We start from the raw sequence: 18,817 nt of genomic DNA, 5'->3' as shown, positions 1-18,817 counted from the left end.
TGGCACAGTTGCTTTGCAGAAATCTTATTCTGATGAACATGTCACAAGGTTATTGTGGTCGCTCTCCCTCATTGCAATAAAGACAGAGTCTCTTTGAGTGCCCTGCACTCCAACAGATTATTCTGTCAGTTTCATGATTGCATTAGTTCCCACGGGGACAAACTGCAGCAAGTTGTGCAAAGCTGAGAGCAGGTATGAAGCAAGTGAATACAAAAATTAGAATTGATGAGGAGCGCAGCTTATTTAATGAGCAACCTTGGTGATTGGAGCACTGTTCCTGAATTAAACCACACTTCACCTTCAGTGACCATTGTTTGGTGTTAAAAGGTTCACGTCAGGAAGATTGAAACCTGCAATGCCAAACAGACTGGCTTTCTTTGCTTAACCAACCTGGGAGTGGAATTTGACTCTGCTGTGATCTTTACAATTGTTCTCAAATTTCCAAAGTGTAATATTTAGTTTGAAACTTTTGAAGAGCCCCTTGAAACACTTTGGTGTCTGTCATAAAGGCTGTGCTGGACTGCAATCCTGATTCCGTCAGATTCTTGTTTATGCTGAGAGCCAGTGCTTGGAGCTCAGAGTGCTAATCTGCCATTCTGTACAGAGTGGAGCTGTCCCCTGGGAACACGAACTGGAGCAGAATTTTAAAAAAAGGAAAAGAAGGATATTGTGCATACATGTTCACTGTATTACTCAGACATTACTTTTTCAGTTGGCAAACTCATTGGTAAATAATGAAACTGCTTTTCTCATTGCCGAGCTGTTACTTCAGTGAAACATGTGATATTTGAACTCTCAGACAAGTCCGAACTGCAGTTGACAATATAATATGCAGAGGATTTCAGATTTGTCCTTAACTCCTTTTGAAGGCAGTTTCAGCTTCACAAAGACCATAAACCAGTGACAAAGTCTCCCTTCTTCATTCATTGTTGCCAGTTACAACTTACATACCTCTCTCCACTGCAATGCTTGCTGCCAAAACTGAATATAAATGTAAACAATTGTGTTGTACAAAATATAATGTTTTGTTAGTGCATACATGATCAACTGTGGATTGCCTACCAACATCCGATAAGCATCAAAACTGTTGTGATTAACTCAGCTATCTTTTTTCTGATAAGGATATTTAGTTGGTTGGAAATATTGTGCTCTGATCAGTTATGAATCAGGAGTTGAATGTAGTCTAACACAACCGGAATATATTAGTAATTTGAGATGAACTATTTCGATTTGCAAAAAGTGAAAAAGTTTGGCTAAGGTAGCCCTAAATTGACAGAAATAGTTTTCGAGAAATGGTAGTTCTGATATGGATTTGGTCATCAACCAAGATACTCTCATGTTCATTGGGTCTTCAAATGCTGGCCCAGTGCCTCTCACAAAAGAATAAACTCCGATCAGAGTTCTGTAAATTCAAATCAAAGCTGTGATTGAAATTTTGGCTTCCTTCAACAGGATTCATTTTGCCAATACTTGGCCAACCTGTCAGCTGGAGCACTCTCCCAGTGGAGTTGCTCCACTTAGAAGTGTATTTTTGTCACCTGAACTTGGTATTATCATGGGATAACCAGAGACGACTGTAACTTCACTTGTGAGACCCATAGGAAGATAAGAAATGCAAGATATTATTGACAATAAAGCCTGTTTTTATTTCCTCATCACCTCAACCACTGAGGTGCTCTCCCAGCAGACAAAGTTCAATGGAACAGTAGATAGCTGAGCAGATTGAGGGCCTAAACTGCCGTTTACATTGCTTATGTTTGAGTATCCCTAGCCTTTATGTGATTCACTTGAGGACAAGGACAAACCAATAAATCTGCAAATTTCATTGCTTCAGCCAATTTATATTCTGGTTCCTTTTGCAGATATCGATGAATGCATCACAGGAAGGCACGACTGCTCTGACCGGGAAAGCTGTTTCAACGTTCAAGGCAGCTTCCGCTGCATGGCCTTCAAGTGCCCAGAAAACTATCGGAAGTCTTCAGAAACGTAAGTTAAAGAAGTTTGTACTGTTAAAGATCACTGCCATTGAAATGCTGTTGACAGCTCCATGTCCTTGTCGGGTAGGTTCACAGCCTTAATAATGTAATACAAGGGATTCTCACATTTTCACCAGAAGGTTATCAATACTTGTAAGGCTCTCCTGCCAATTCTGGCAATTCCTGGAGGCCAAGCAATTCTTTGCCAAGCTTGTAACATTATTTGGAGTGTAGTCCCATAGCATATTGGTTTGAGCCCTCGCCTCGCAAGCAGGTTCAATTCCCGGGCAGGGTGAAATCATCCTGTTTAATTTTAACACTGTATTTGTGGCACCGGTGGGAAAAACCATGTGCCTGACTTCTTGTCCCAATACTGCAGTTACCACAACAGATCGCTATTTTCAATGACCCTCACACAATCTCTTTGGATACAACTAACCCAAATTAATCAACCTCCTTACAGAAATATTAATGATAAACAGTATTAATGTAGTTAAGCATTTGTTCATTCTGTTTGATCAAATACAACCATTCTGACAATGAAATGGGCTCATTGCCTGAATAATTATGCACCACAAAATGTCTTTCCAACCTAGAGATTTTGATTTCTCTTGTTCCTTGGCTGCCTTCTGCCTGTTCATGCTAAGTGATGAATTTCTGTTACATCTTGATTTTCCTCTATTTTGGCTGCAGCACTGAGGTTCATTTGGCAGCCTGGACATCATCCGGTGTATATCATAGCCATGATATAACATTACTTCAAGCTGGGAGTCAGATTCTTGCATTTTGGCTTAGAGACTCCCACTGGAGTTGGGCACTAATTTATTTCTTCCTCACAGAAGCAGCTGGTTGACTTTGCACGATTTGCTTAATTATTTGAGGTAGTTCAGAAAATCTTTTGTTATAGTTGTAACATGTTTAGTTGTAACAATGAGATTTTTCAGGTTTTCTGCTTCCAAATTATCAAATGATCTTCAGGTAGTTGAAAAGTAACATATTTGGTCTTGTAATATTATTTCTTGGGTCACCAAAATATTTCAGGCGGGTAACGAGTTGAAGGTTATGTGTTTTGGGTGCAAGAACCACATTATTCCAGAACATACAGAGTTTGAGGACTTGTTCTCCTGATGTTTACAAGAGAGCATTCCTGCAGTTGATATGTTTAGTCTTACATTGTGATTCATTGTTGATAATATACTTAGTCTTGTACTATGTGCTGTATTTGATAATGTGCTCATGCCGTGCAGTTGATCATGTGCTCAGTCTTGTATCATTTGCTGTGGTTGACAATGTGCTCAGTCTTATATCGTGTGGCTGTAAGACAATGTGCTCAGACCACATGCTATCATTGATAATGTATTCAGTTTTATACTATGTGTTGTAGTTGATCACGTGCTCGGTCTTATCTCATGTGCTGTAATTCATAATGTGCTCATACCATGTGCTGAAGTACAGAATGTGCTCAGTCTCATATTGTGTGTTTTAGTTGATAATGTGCTCATACCATGTGCTCTAGTTGATGATGTGCTCCTACCATGTGCTCTAGTTGATGATGTGCTCATACCATGTGCTGTAGTTGATGATGTGCTCAGCTTATACCATGTGCTGCAGTTGATGATGTATTATTGTCTTACACTTTTTGCTGGGGTTGAACATCTGTTTCATTGCTCTTCTTCAAATCAAACCCCTGCTCTTTATTCTGCAGCCAAAATACTATAAATTACCAACAAGTTCTGCAGTGAGGCAAAAGCCTTTCGCTGAGAGTGAGCAACATTTTTGGTAAAAACACATTTTCCCTTGTCTTGCACATATGCCATGTGAATTGGTTCACATCTATGTGGCACTAAACACCATGGTCGGTGATGCATTCATTGTCAGTGTGTACCAGTCTCATTGATACGTAATGGAACCCTTTAACTTTTTACGAAGTTTGATGTTTTGCTGGAATGGAAAAGGCACTTTCTGTAAAATGTTGAACCTGAACGTTGCCAGATTCCGTGGTGCAATTAGAATGAAATCAGAGCATTTGTTTAAAAAAATAACAGTTCAATCTTGTTGCTCCAGTGTCTTTAGCATTTCTGTTTCATTTTGTATTGCAGCAATTCCATTGATCACAGTAGGGTTACATTTTGCGTGTATGTGTGTGAGCTAGGTGTGTGCATCTTTTTTTGAACTGATTGGTGGAGCAACAGCTCATAGCAAAGACTGGCTGTTTAATAACCACTTGTTAAATAATAATAATAATAATAATCCTTGCATTTGATATAGCGCTTTTCACGTCGGGAGGACGTCCCAAAGCGCTTCACAGAACACACTGTAAAGTGAATTGACTGTATATTTGTGGGCGAACGCGGCAGCCAATTGCGCACAGCAATGTCCCACAAACAGTCGTAGATTGAAAATGACCAATTTAATTATTGTTTTTGGTTTTTGGAAGGATTATTATTAGGCGTGTGGAGTAAGGAAACTTGCCCAAGGTTTCGCCCTGCCTGGAATTGAACTCAGGTCTCTCACTTGCAAAGCGAGTGCTCTAACCACTGAGCTACAGGACTCCAGAGTCCTGTTCATGGATTGGTTCAGATATAGATCATGCCTAAGGATAACTTTGCCACAGCTTGTTAATAATATTTGAAATAGCATCTTATCATGTTGTTGAGACGTCTTATAATGCTTCACAGAATATGTTGTAAAGTGGATTGACTGTCTATTTTGTGGGTGAAATTGTTAATAGAATTGCTGAACAACATGCCTTAGCTACGGCCTGGAGTTTTACCAGCTTGCTACGTTATTGTTAAGCAGGCAAAAGGAAAAGCAAAAGAATATAATTGAGGAAGACCTTTTCCAGCATGTGATGTAATAATTACCTTGCCTATGTGTTGTCTGTGTTACAAGAAAAAACTCATTGAATTTCATAGCACAACGATCTATACCATAAAATTCCAGCATATATAAGGTCGTACTTTTTCCTGCTGCACTGTCTTGCTGGCTTTGCTTGTGTTCATTAACACCCCTCTTTCCTCTCTCACTTTCTTCCAGTCGCTGTGAGCGCTTGCCTTGCATTGAGAATAAGGAGTGCCAAAGCCTGCCTTTAAGAATAACCTACTATCACCTCACTTTCCCCACCAACATCCACGTGCCCACCAATGTCTTCCGTATCGGGCCCGTTAACGCTGTTCCTGGAGATAACATTCTCCTTTCCATCACCCGCGGCAATGAGGACAACTACTTTAGCACCCAGAAACTGAATAACCACAGTGGCATCGTGTTCGTGCAGCAGAAAATCACAGAGCCCAACGATTTTCTTCTTGAAGTTGAGATGCAGCTCTTGCGTCATGGAACCAGCAACACATTTCTGGCAAAAATCTACATTGTTGTCACTGCTGAGGTTTGATGACTTGTGTCGGGTGAGCAGTGGGTACAATGATTTACTGTTATTTTCCCAATTTACCCACATTGCACAAACAAACAAACAAAAAACAAATCTTGTATTTACTGTGCATGCGCATGTGGCCTAGTGTGTGGGATTCTCAGTGACTTAAAGATGAGTCTTGTGGCATGGCATTTTTCTGCTAGACTCACACACAATAACGTCCACAGAGGGTTAGGGCAGAGTGGGATGCATACATCACTCCATGAGATAACCCACCTATTTGATAAAATTCCATTGTGTTTCTTTGATAATCAAAATAGGTGGGTTATCTCATGGAGTGACGGGATTTTGAGCTGGGATTTTGGGATGATAATGGTATTTTGAGCTGATCCTTACTCATTGCAATGAACTGTTGCATCCTATTTTTCTCCTTTTGCGTTTTGTTCATGTCTGAAAGTATGAACTCCCAAACAAATTTTGATTTTTCATTTTTAAACCTTTATTTGTAACTGTGAATGGTTTTCACACTACTGGGTAGAATTTTTAGGTTGACACCATAGCGCTGGAGCTTTGCTCCAATATTTCTACACTTTCCACATTAATGGTGTTATTTGCTGATAAACATGGGAATCCTGGTCTCTGCAAAGCACCAAATGCCTTCTGCAGACTCAAGTAAGGCAAGTACAGAATTGTACTTGTGTGCACGTGTGGACTATTACTGAGTGCGGTCTGCGACTCCAAAGTTTATTACTATTGTATGTAAAACATTTAAATAGAAATACACAACTGAGCAACAGCAAAAAGCTGTAATACTATGTTTTCTGGGTTGTTGAACCACAATCGTCTTTTTTTTCATGTCAATATATCTTCATAAAGGTATGGCCACTTAATCCATCTTAACCCAATGTTAACTGTATCTGATAACCAGGGAGTCAATCTAACTTCACAAGATGTGATTGGCCGATCTATCAAACTGCTGGGGCAAAATGACTGCTGAAAAGCAACAAGTCTTTGAGTCCCGGCTTTGTTCTGGGTTCCTGTATGATCATGTACTACAAGTGTTAACATCACTTTGTGTAATGAGTGATGTTCTAGTGAAATAGATTATTCTGTGAAACAAGTGATGCACTGTACCTTTTTATCATTGTCTGAAGCAAAGTTTCCAAATTCAGTTTGTTTAAGTGTAGTAGAATTCTGTTCTGTATGAAAGGTGCTAAACCGTAAGATGGGAAACTTGAGAATATGACAGTACAGTATTTCAAGGTAATGATTTCATGTTTTTTTTTAAATATTCAATAAAATAATTTTTCCCCTTACAGAAATCAATGGTTGTCATTCAGTGAAGGCATATTTTCAGATGACTAAGATGTAGAGAGTATTTTTTTCAATAATACAATGTACAAGAGAGAATTCTGAAAAAAGTGAATTCTGGGCACCATATTTCAGAAAGGATGTCAAGATCTTGGAGAGGGTGCAAAGGAGATTTACCAGAATGATACCAGGGAGGAAGGACTTCAGTTATGTGGAGAGACCAGAGAAGCTGGTATTGTTCTCAGAGAACAGAAAAGGTTATGGGAAGATTTAATTGAGGTGTTCAAAATTATGAGAGTTTCTGATAGAATAAATAAGGAGAAAGTTTCCACTGACGGGTGACCAGAGGACACAGGTTCAAGATAACTGGCAAAAGAATTAGAGGGGAGATGAGGAGATTTTTTTTAATGCAGTGAGTTGCTTCAATCTGGGATGCACTGCCTGAAAGGGTGGTGGAAGCAGATTCAATAATAACTTTCAAAAGGAAATTGGATATTTACTTGAAAAGAAAAAAAAATTGCAAGGCTATAGGGAAAAGAGCGGAGCAGTGGGATTAATTGGATAGCTCTTTCTGAGAGGCAGCACAGGCACGATTGGCTGAATGGCTTATTCTGTGCTGAGGGATTCTATGATTCTATTCTAAATAAACCCTGAGGATTCTGAGGAAGAGGAGTGAATGGTCCTGTAACCACCTTAAATCCAGCATCCAAGGGGCTAGAGTAGCCAGGCTGTAATAAATTGGAGACATTTTCTCCTTTGATTTCCACAGAACCACATGAAAAATACATACAACAGCAACTACTACTTGCATTTATCTACAGGTCATCCAAGATGCTCTTGGATCTTAGACAGCCCATAGATATTTGCGATGTGGGAAACTTCAGCCTCAACGGTTAGCTCCTCACACAGAGAGTGAAATGTGAGACTTTGGGCAGTGCTCGTTGTTCTCAATCTGTAGTCTGCTTCACAGCTAACTGTATCGCAGTGAGCAGCGAGATGTAAAGATAGTCGGGCAGACTGCCTCAGTCAATTTGTTGACAGCAGATGTCCATCTTGCCATATCGGGTTGAGAACCCACAGAGTTCTTTGGAGTCATTGGATAAGCAGGTTTCAGTTTTTGTAACCAAGTAGAAAAATCAGTTCAATTTACATTTTTTTTAAAATGCCTCCTTAATATTTATTAAAAAAAAGTCTTTACTGCTTCTTCCCCTCTGTATTTCTGCCCATTAATCATTTAAGCAAACAGACCTGTGCGTGTCTTATGATCCATAACTCCCCCGCCCCGTTCCTCCTCTTGAGGTCCGCTTTCCTGATTATTGACCACATCACTCATCACTTGGTTCACTTGTTGCCAGCGACACGATTAAGATATTCCACAGTGTGAAAGGTCAGATTATGATACACCTGTCAGTTCTCCTTCAATCGAGGTATCAGAGACTTTTTCTAATGATAATTCATTGATTTAAACTGTAAAATGCCTAGTGGTGAAGCACAATCATGTTATTTTGTTGCGGACTTGCAGCAAAATTATTTTCTTGAATCAGAAATATTTATGTGAGCAGTGGTATTGTATGGTAATGTATTTTTCCAGAGCTTTTGTGGTGAAGAGTTGACACGATTCTGTAATTTAGAGCAGCACAATGGTATTGAGCACAGACAAACCTATTATCCATTGATAATAGCCTTCAGCTCCCCTCTCGACTCTCTTCCCCCTTCTCGCTCCCTCCCATCCCTCCCCTCACCCTGACCATTTCCCCCCTCCTCGCTCCCTCCCCTCCCCTCACCCTGACCATTTCCCCCCTGCTCGGGTCATGACCCAACTGTGCAGCGCCTTGGGACGTCCTCCTGATGTGAAAGGCGCTTTATAAATGGAATCTTGTTGTTGTTGTTGTTGATATCATCGTAAAATCATCATATCCCTGTGATATCCAAATGGTCCTTAAATCTAATTTCTATAAATACATATACGTATATTACGAAGAAGATGTATGGTAAAAACGGATGTTAATTCCTGAGAGGAGTATGTGTTTAACACTAATAATAACAATCCTTACATTTGTATAGCGGCTTTCACGTTGGGAGGATGTCTCAAGTTGTTTCACAGGATAACGTGTGTTTCATGGATGAACGCAAATGTTTGTGGAAATTATATCACAAGTGCACATTGTCAAAGTCACAACACCTACCCAGCAAGAGGAATTGGCATTCACAATTTCCTACATATCAGATTTTGGAGATTCAGCTTCCGTCGAGGATTGTTATAAAATAACTAAGCTTTGCTTTCATGTTTTAATGCCTCATCTGAATTTCGCAATTGGATTAACATGTGGCTTTAGTTTTTTAAAAAATATTATGTTAAACGTTTATGCTTATCAAGAATGACAGATGATTATATTAATAAGTATGTTTCCTGTTTGGATTCAGGGTCACTGTCAAGCACCTAAAGCTTAGGATCAGAATGGGTTAGATGCTGGTCTCACAAATCACCAAACTGTGTAGTAAAGCCCAACATCTGATCAGCATTCATTGCTGCAACAGTGTGACATTTCCCACATAAACCATTATTGTTGTCTTTCTGAGTGAGATTGCCCATCAGTATTTAATTATGGTTCACTTTGGGCAGCAGCCTCTACCTATTGAGAACTAGGGGTGGAGGCTGGCCAAACTCAATCCTGGCCAAACTTCAAATCTATTTTTGTCATCCTCACACAGTGTGATTTTGTTCTTGTTTCCTGCCCTGGCTCTAATTGTGGCGTTATGTATCAGATCGCCATTGAAGTACCAATTACTGTTTGTGTGCTCACTTGAATCTAAATTAAGAATTTTGCACAAATTAATTTCATGTAAGATCCTTGGAGTCAACAGAGAGAGGAGATTTTCAGCTCGCCAGCTGACATGGACCCCACATGCGAACCAGATCCACTACAACTACATCATCCAGGTTTCTTCAAACCTAAATTACGTTGGATGTCTTATCTCTTCAATACAATCCACAAATGACACAGAGCTAATCTAGTGTGAATTCCAGTCAGTTGCTTCCTTCTTCATTAACTGTTGTTTGCTGTTGCTTACTTTGCAGAGCAACTGCTGATGGGACAGAGACTTTTCGATGCATAAAGTTTTGTCGTCCAAATGATGCCGTCTGCATTCTGGATCCAGTCAATACAATTTCCGACACTGTGATCTCTCTTCCAACCTACAGAGATTTTACAGAAGCAATAGGTGAGAGCAATGAGTGGTACCCATTTAATTGAAAAATAGGGCAACTCCCTTCCTTTATGCTGAGCTTAGTGTTATCTACCTTATACTGTATTCACTCATTTCTTTATTTAACACTGATGAATTCATTCAGGGCAGGAGCTTCCTCAGAAGCAAAGGATAAGATTTAAGGACATTGGCTTCCTCGGGTTAATTCCCCAGTGACCATGACACTGGTGTGGCAAAACAATCTACTGTGCAGCTACAACACACTGGCTCACGTCTCTTGTTTCTTGTGGGGGAAAGAAAATCAGAGGGCAAGTGAAAACTGGTTTTGGAGCACAAGCCTCCTCACAGGCTGTTCATACAGTGTCAAACGTCGAGATGATGATGAGGAGGAAGCATTCAGAATATTTCAGCAGAGGGTTTTAATAAGGGATAGTGGGGAATAACTGAAATTAAATGAATCACATTTGCAAAACTATTCAGTAATGATTGCAGAGGTCCTTGCCCATGTTTCCCAATACAATGAGTTGATGCTCTCCTGCATGATCTTTGATGTCTGACTCCCCCCTCCCCCCCACTCCCAAATGCTGCACAACTTGTATCAGGAGACACTGAAAACAGCGATGACAATTTGTGTTTAAATAGTGCCTTTCATGTAGGATATCATCTCAGAGCACTATGCAACTGCAGGGTCAGAAGCCAAGCTAAGTAGAGGGGATGGGGAGAGGAGAAGGTGACCACAGATGAGGTTGAAAGCATAAGTTTTTAGGTTGGATTTCAAGACACATGTATAATAATCCTTGCACTTGATATAGCACCTTATCACGTTGTTCGGACGTCTCAAAGCGCTTCACAGAATACATTGTAAAGTGGATTGACTGTATTTTGTTGGCGAAAGATACAGAGCGGGTGAGAAGGTGGGGTAGAGGGAGGGAATTCCAAAGATTACAGATGTAGTTTCTGATGGGTGAAGGAAAGAACAGAAATGCAGCAAACCTGAGTTAGTTGAGTGAAGGCGTGAGCAGAGGATTGAGATAGACAAGATCACAGAGATAGAGAGGTGCTTGTGTATGAAAGGGTCTATCAGTCATTGGTGCAGACTTTGAAGTCAATCAGTTGAGATCCAGTGGAGTTTGTCGAGGACTGGGGTGAAGGGAATATGGAATTTGGTACAGTATCTTATAAATGAAGGAACTAAGGAGAACGGTGAGGAGTGTCTTTGTCTATAAATAATAATAATCCTTGCATTTGATAGTGCCTTATTATGTCATCAAGATGTCTCAAAGCGCTTCACAGGATTACTGTAGAGTGCTGTGACTGGGTGTTTTGTGGGCAGTCCAGATTAGGCAGGAGATAACAAATGTGTGAATGAGGGTTTTGGTGCCATCAGTGTCAGATAGGTTGGAGGCAGGCAATGTGGCTGAGATTAGGAAAATCAGTCTTGGTCAGGGGTAAAATGCAAGGAAAGATGTGAGACTGGCACCATGATGGCAGCTCTGAAGGAAGTCCAACTAATGTGAAGCTTGGGGGTAGAAGGGGTGGATGGGAAGAGTGGCAATGCCAGTGAAATGACTCCCTGCCATAGATTAGACTTTCTGACATTTCCTGGAGAACGATAAGCATAGTCTTTATTCCTGAAGTCTGGGCAAAATACTGCAGGGTATTAGCTCGTGGTACGGAGGCTGTTTTCTCTCTATGTTCGTGCGCTCTGTAATATTTTCTTTTTGTCTTCTCTTTTTCTGTGGTTTGGGTGGAGTCCTGTACATCTAACCTATTTGACACCGATGGGTGCTGGAGAAGCACAAGGACTTGACAGTGATTCTTTGTGTTACAGAGATCATCTTCCTCCGGGCGTCATCTTCAAACTTCCCCAAAGCCCAGGCAGAGATTATGTTCCGCATTACTGACGGAAATTTCCACAACTCCTTTGATATTCTGAAACGAAAAGAAGGCTCCCTAACAGTGGGTAAGCAGTGCTGCTTTTATATGGGTTAGGGGAGGGAGATGGGGGGAGGAATCACCTTCTGGAAGCTTGTCCCACACACTTTGGTATAGGCCAGACACTGGTAATCGTCGAAAAGTTAAAATCTACTTGTGAAAATACATGGATTGAGAAAGGCAAGTGAATGTCTTGGTGGGAGTGAATACCCTCTTTAGTCGGACGGTGGCGCTGTTCCTTCATTTTGCACTGTGAATTGCAGTGTTTTTTTCAGACACCAACTTTGTGCTCACAATATCTTGAGTGTCAGATGTGTTGGAGAGGATAGCTTCCCCAGAGAGGAGTGGAAACATAGGAGAATGGGTCACCCTAATGATGCCTCACCAAGCCTGCAATCACCTCCTCAGGACATGTCTCAGCTAATTGCAAAGTGGCGGGGAAATTGAAGTATAAGAAAGAAAGAAATAAAGCTACTGAACACTTTCTGATTCAACACAGTTGCAATTACTGATTTCAATGGCAGCAAAAGGTTTCGGGATTGTGCTCACAATTGAGGACCCTCACTGGTACCCAGAAAAAGAACCTCAGAAATAACACACTAACAAAGCTTGTGAGTGTGGAAACCTGCCCAGAGCAGAAGAGAGTTGCACATTTTCAAGCAGTTTTTACGAGCAGTCGAATCTGGATTCTTCAGTTTAGTTCAGGTCAATGTCGCCCTTTATTGTATCTGGCTGAAGGTCTGATTTGGAATGGTCTGGTGGTTATTTGGATGTGTACAGCAGAGAGGGAGGGCAGGAGGCAGACCACAACAATCTGAGTGGAGGTGTGTTGGGTGTGTGGGGAGGGGAGCGGGATTCATTGTTCTGAGTGGTGCTTTATAAAAATGCACTGGTCTTTCTGTTCTCCAACAGTCTTTTTTTAAAAATCTTTACATAATAGTTTAACATCAACAAATACATCAAGCAAAGCAAAGAAAACCTTTTAATAGTTTATTTCCATTACTGGATTTATTCCCACATTCCTCAATGTGATAAGTAAATGGCATTGTAATTGAGAATTTAAAGCATTATATATTTTTTACATGCTCTAATAAATTGCAGCTTTAACTTGTACCGTGGCTCAAAGAAAAGACACTCCAGCCTTGTCATAATATTCTGGATATGGTACAAAAATGCCGAGCAGTGCCCATGGAGAGACTAATGAAACATTCTCTGAGTTGCTCCACTTTTAACCACACTGGAAATAGCAGGATAATAATAATAATCCTTGCGTTTGATATAGACCTTATCATGTCATTGAGGCATCTCAAAGCACTTCACAGGATATTCAGTGGATTGACTGTGCATTTTGTGGGAAAAATGTGGCAGACAATTGTGCACAGCAATATCCCACAAACAGCTATGGAGTGAGTGACCAATTTTATTTTGGGGATTATTGGCCATTAAAAGTATTCTCTTTTCGAATACTGCCATGGGAACTTAAACTACCAACTGAACAGGCAGACAGGACCTCGATTTAATGTCTCATCCGAAGGACGGCCGGGACCTCTGCCAATCCAACACCCCCTCGGCACTGCATTGGAGTGTCAGCTTAGACCATGTGATTCCAAGTGCCGATGTCTTACTTGAACCCAGAACCTTCTGACTTGGAAGAGAGAGTGCTACCAATGTGGCAGACTGATGCACCTTGCAGCATTGCCTTGCAGCGTGTGCTAGGTCTTTCACCTGACAGTATCAGGAACTGTTGACAGCAGAGGAACTGTCCGACCATAGATGGGGTTGGAGGACTTTCAGTTCCCAGGTCAGCTCTTCACTCAACCTGCTTTTCCCCTCCTCCTCTGCAATTTAACAACTCCAAAAGGCAAAAGTAATCAGGTTGTTTCTTGATTTAAAACTGAGTTTCACAGGTTACGGGTCTGATGCCCATCAGGTGCTCCCTTGTTATGGGGACTCTTGTGATATTGTAGATGATGGCAGCTGACAACTAAAACCTGTGGCACATAGCAGCCAGATTGTTGTGAGGTCTGATTTGGAATGGTCTGGTGCACTTTATAATTTTAGGCCTCTGTAGATCCATAAAAATAGCAAAAGAGCACATTTTGATATAGGTCATTTTACCTGGTTTCGCTATTGAGGGAGCAGCCATATATTTCAATAACATCCTGGAGATGGGGGATAATCTTTATAACCTTAGTCTCGAGTGAGAACAAACACGATCATTTCAGAAATTATTTCAAGAGCCTGCACGTCAGTCCAAAGAGTCGGTGGTGACACAGCAAAAAGCAATATGTCAATGTTTTGAAGCCTTTCACCTGAACTTTCCATGTTTTTCAAGCAATGAAATTTTTGGAATAGTTTTGAGTTACAGTCTAACTGCATGGTCAGTGGAGTATGGTGTCTCTGGCTAAAGGTATATCTTTTTACGTAACTGTGCTTACAGTAACTGTTGTTGACTCAGTTCTACAAGATATCAGGCTCTGTCTAGCAGAGATTCCTGGTTTTAATTAACATGGAAGCCGAGTTCCAGCTTAAACGGAACTCCACTCTGGAAATAATAATCCTTTGATATTGTGCCTTTCACGTTGGGAGGAAGCGCTTCACAGGATTTACTGCAAAGTGTAGTGACTGTGTATTTTGGAGGCGATAGACCAGATAAAGCCCTGACCTCTCAGAGGCAGGGTTCTCATGCAATCCACTTCTACAGTGATTTTTCTTTTCTCAATTGTTGGAATGGACTTCAAAGGGAGCATTTTCTTACAGAGATAGTCTGTTACACGCCTCTTGTTGGTATTTGTCAAGCACTGTGATGTGCCACTCTACTTGGAAACATCATCCCCTCACTTGTACACCATGCGATCACAATGAGAATGAAGCCCATCTTCATTCCCAGCAACACAGACAAAATATCTTCAACCCTCTGATGTCTGCAACAGCCTCTTATAATCTAAACCACAGTGAAGTCCTCTTACCTCAGCAATGTGTGGGCCTGTGTGTATGGTTGCACATTTCGTCCACAAAATATACAGTCAATTCACTTTACAGTATATTATGTGAAGTGCTTTGAGATGTCTCAAAGATGTGATAAGGTGTTATATCAAATGCAAGGATTATTATTATTCCAGGAGTATAAAAAGTCATCATATTGGCTCAGGTTTGAGGTACAATGGAGTTATGTGCAACATTTGAGGTGCGCAACGTTTATATTTACTGAATGTGTTACCTCGATATTCTGGGCTGGCGACAGTGAAACACACCCACATTCAATTCCAGTGATAACTGCTGAAATGCGTGGATATTGGATAAAGTTGAAATTGGGCCTTCATCTGATGGCCCAGCACCACTCCACCATTGGTGAATGTCCTGTGCAGTTTGTACCCCTCCTTAGATTTGATGGAACACATTCCAGCACCTTGGGACATCCTTCCGATGTCAAAGGCACTATATAAATGTAATTATGTATTGTACTTACGAGTCGATTTCAGCAGAACTCACTGGAATTTGTTTTACCTCCATGACATTGCAGCCAATGGAAACATCCTTACTGCTGCTCACTCTTACTGCTGAGAACAACTAAATCAGCACAGATCAAGAATCAAACCTGGGAACTTCTTGGTCATAAGAACATATGAATTGCTGGACAAAAGAAAAGCAAGGTCCATCCAGTTCGCCTTACACCATCCTGTCTCACAGCAGGGAATGACATCGCTAACTGAGCCATCATAGAAACTGATGCTTTTAATTTTTAAAGACTCTCACGCTTCATTCCTTGTTGTTTAATTCCCTTGTTTTAATCTATATTCCCTGGGGAATGAAAGCTAGGAATCTTGGCGGTTTTGCAGTCTGACGGATTGTCTTTCTGGACTCTCTGCTCATTGTGCTGTCTCTCTGGCTCCCTGGAGACCCCACTTGCGTTTGTGTAAGCAGACGGAGCTGCTTATAATTCACTTTCTCAGCTATTTTAATTAGAAAAACAAAAGCTGCTGTTTGGTTTTATGAGTGTGGGGTTTGTACCGTTGTGGACTGGAATGAATTATTTGTGTGTATTTTAAAAACTTTTGGAAAATGTCCCTTCAGAGCATCGCTGCGTGACCACAACGAAAGACTGCACGAGAATAAATTTGTCCCCCCAGACATCACAAATTGTAGCAGGCTGTTCCACAGTCTCTGTGTATCTCAGGGTGTGCCTCTGCTCAGCCTATGCATCTCATATCCATCGGAATGCACTTGCATATCTAACTTTGGGACAAGCCACCAAAGTACTCCAGCACATTGCATGCTGCACAGTCTCATACTCCTATAAAACACAATCACATGGGAGCCTGAGTCCTTCTGCATCTATTTTGAAGTAAATTTGGATCTTGGCCAAAATGAACCTTAACGTATTTTAATTTATACCCATCAAAGATTTTTCACCGTCCCTCCAGTAAAAAGACCTATGTTCAGAGGTTTCAATTCTTCAGGTTGCTTTTGGTTCCATTTATTCTTGACTCTTTTGGAGCTTACTGTCTCACAAAACATTCGGGCCTCAAGCAATGCTTCTCTGCAACGCTGAGTGTGTGTCTGTGTGGTCGGCCAAGGTGTCAGCCGTGTTCAGTCGGTGGCACTCTTGCCTCTGGGTCTGAAAGCTGTGAGATCGAGCCCCACAGTGGGATTTAAGTTCATAATTGGTCGGCACTACAATGCAGTACCAGAGGAGACTTGTGTTGTCAGAGGGCCTGTCTTTTCAATGAGATGTTTGTTGGGTTAAAAGTTGGAATGGTAAGTCAGCAGTTTTTCCTTCAGCAACCATTAATCTGCCTATCCCTTCCTTTCCCTCCAGGTATTGTTCGAATGGTGAAGCCAATTATCGGACCATACTCGGGGATCTTAAAGCTGGAAATGGACTACTACTTGTCAGGGCAGCTCTCTCACCGCAATGTCGTGAATGTGCACATCTACATCTCAGAAAACTGGTTCTAAAGACTTCTCACCCGCAAAAGGTAACCTGCATCACCACAAGGGAAACCACTGCTGCCCACTACTAATCACTGCATATTACACAAAACATCAGTCACTTTTCTCCCCAGACGCAAGGATGCTTCAGGCAGTCTTGTATTCTTACTTAACTTGAGCTCTGCTTTTCCTCTGCTGTTTAGTATTTTTGAATAAAACTTTGTTGAAATGTATTCATTAGAATTATCTTGAGAGGATCTTTTAAAAGAAACTTGAGTAGATTGGTGAATATGCAGGAGTTGGGAGTAACCGAGAGACCATGAGCATCTTTGTCCCAAAGACACCATCCGCAGGTAACACAATGGTGTGTTTGTGACTCAGGCATTTAGTGTGAGTTAATCTGAGTTTGTCAAAGTCTGTGGTCCTTGAATAAATTGTGCCTCAGTACAACAGTTTGCATCATTTCACCGGAGGAACCAATTCAGTAAATAAAATCTGAAACAAGTGATAGTATGTGTTGTACAGCAACATTCACAATCTGCCTTGGCTTATAGATATGAAAAAATAAACCAAAAGTTTCCTGCTGTGCTCCCAAATGTAACTGCATTAAGAACAGCAGCGATTGTCCTGCTGTCATTGAATTGATATATTATAGATATCTTCACATTCGTGTTAAAGCTTGATGATGAACAAAAGATGTGGAATTGTTTGCTTAGCTTCCCAATGCCTTTTTCCAATTATCCTGTCTGAGACTGTAGGGCTCCTATTCCCAGTGTTTGACTTGCCTGCTCAGTTAGATAAGCCTGCACACAAAATCTCACTGGGGAAATAATCTCTGTAATATTTGCCTGTGCTGCCCTCACAATATGTTATGCGTCAATCACATACATTTTCATTTATTAATCCTGTTTCATATAATGCTGCAGAGTACTCCGCTCCAGTCATGGGGGAAACTTTTTTTTAAAAGTATTTTAGTATGTTTAATGTTTATGTACAGACCATTGTATAATGGAGAATAACCACTGCTGGAATGGGTGGGAGTCCCCGAGGTAACTATGTTTGATGATTCTCAGACTCAGCCCCAGTGGACAGTCAACGTTTAGGTTTGCCTCAGTTGAACATTGAAAATTTTAGAGCGAATGCAATTTCTGCAGTAAGATTGCATTAATCATGATGGCTGAGATCTTGTTTTAATTGACTGTGTACATTGATGTTGGGTAACTGGTGGTACAGACACACTCATTCAGTACACATGAGGGGTCTGTTGTTTATGTATAAAAAAATCAATAAACTTTTAATCGAAGTTTTGAAGGATCTTTCATTGTTCTTTCACTTGTTCTCTGTATCCTTTTTGAGGATTCCATGATTGCATACTTTGTCTACATTGACTCTCATTAGCTGAGATCAGCTATTTCCCAATGGAGTTATGACAGTAATAATACTCTTTGCATTTCATATAGTGCCTTTCCCGTCAGGTGGATGTCTCAAAGCGCTTCACAAGATTCAATGTTAAGTGTAGTGACTGTGGTGTCTAGTTGGTGTAGTGCAAATGTTAGAATAAATGCAGCAAGCATTTGCACACAGCAATATTATCCAAGCAGCTAGGAAGTGAATGCCCAATTATATTTGGGTGATCGTTAGCCAGGACGTGGGATCTTTAATATCTACCTAAACAGGCAGCCGAATCTTGTCTCAACTGAAGGACGGTACCTCCAACAATAAAGGAGTGTCAGTCTAGACTGTTTAAAATTTAAAGTCCTGACGTGGGGCTTAAACCACCAACCTTCTGACTTAGAAGCGTGAGTGCTTCTAACTGAGGCAAGCTGACACAATGCTTTCAAAGTATATTTCCTTGTGCTGTTCTCACAATGCATTATGGATTTGTACAATTATGAAGGGTAGTAAACATTCAAGTTGCTGTTGTTGAAGTGGAAGCAAACAGCAAATTGCTTTGTCCAAAATTAACAACAACAACTTGGATTTATATAGTGCCCTCCACACTGGATGGCGTCTCAAATCAGCATTCATAGGGGGGAGCAAACCTTGCCCTTCTTTTTTCTGGTTGAAGGAGGATTTGAGGGGGAGG

At 40.9% G+C, this 18,817-nt stretch overlaps 1 protein-coding gene across 2 annotated transcripts in view; it reads left to right on the top strand.

Annotated features, from left to right (window-relative positions):
• Window positions 1-18,034, top strand: part of fbln1 (fibulin 1) — a 49,200-nt gene extending 31,166 nt beyond the window's left edge. The window contains exons 14-17 of one of the 2 annotated variants that reach the window (XM_007894693.2): window positions 1,863-1,986; window positions 9,737-9,879; window positions 11,696-11,827; window positions 16,619-18,034. In XM_007894693.2, coding sequence (XP_007892884.2) covers window positions 1,863-1,986; window positions 9,737-9,879; window positions 11,696-11,827; window positions 16,619-16,758 — 539 coding nt within the window. In that variant the 3' untranslated portion in view covers window positions 16,759-18,034. Of the gene's footprint in view, window positions 1-1,862; window positions 1,987-5,012; window positions 6,638-9,736; window positions 9,880-11,695; window positions 11,828-16,618 lie in introns of those variants that run through there. The other variant, XM_007894694.2, reaches the window with a different exon arrangement.
• The last annotated feature ends 783 nt before the right edge of the window (window positions 18,035-18,817 follow it).

The sequence above is a fragment of the Callorhinchus milii genome, unplaced genomic scaffold (assembly GCF_018977255.1).
Source record: "Callorhinchus milii isolate IMCB2004 unplaced genomic scaffold, IMCB_Cmil_1.0 Scaffold5, whole genome shotgun sequence".
NCBI classification, from domain to species: Eukaryota; Metazoa; Chordata; class Chondrichthyes; order Chimaeriformes; family Callorhinchidae; genus Callorhinchus; species Callorhinchus milii.
The sequence above is the reverse complement of the archived record's forward strand: the minus strand, read 5'-3'. Positions and strand labels throughout refer to the sequence as shown.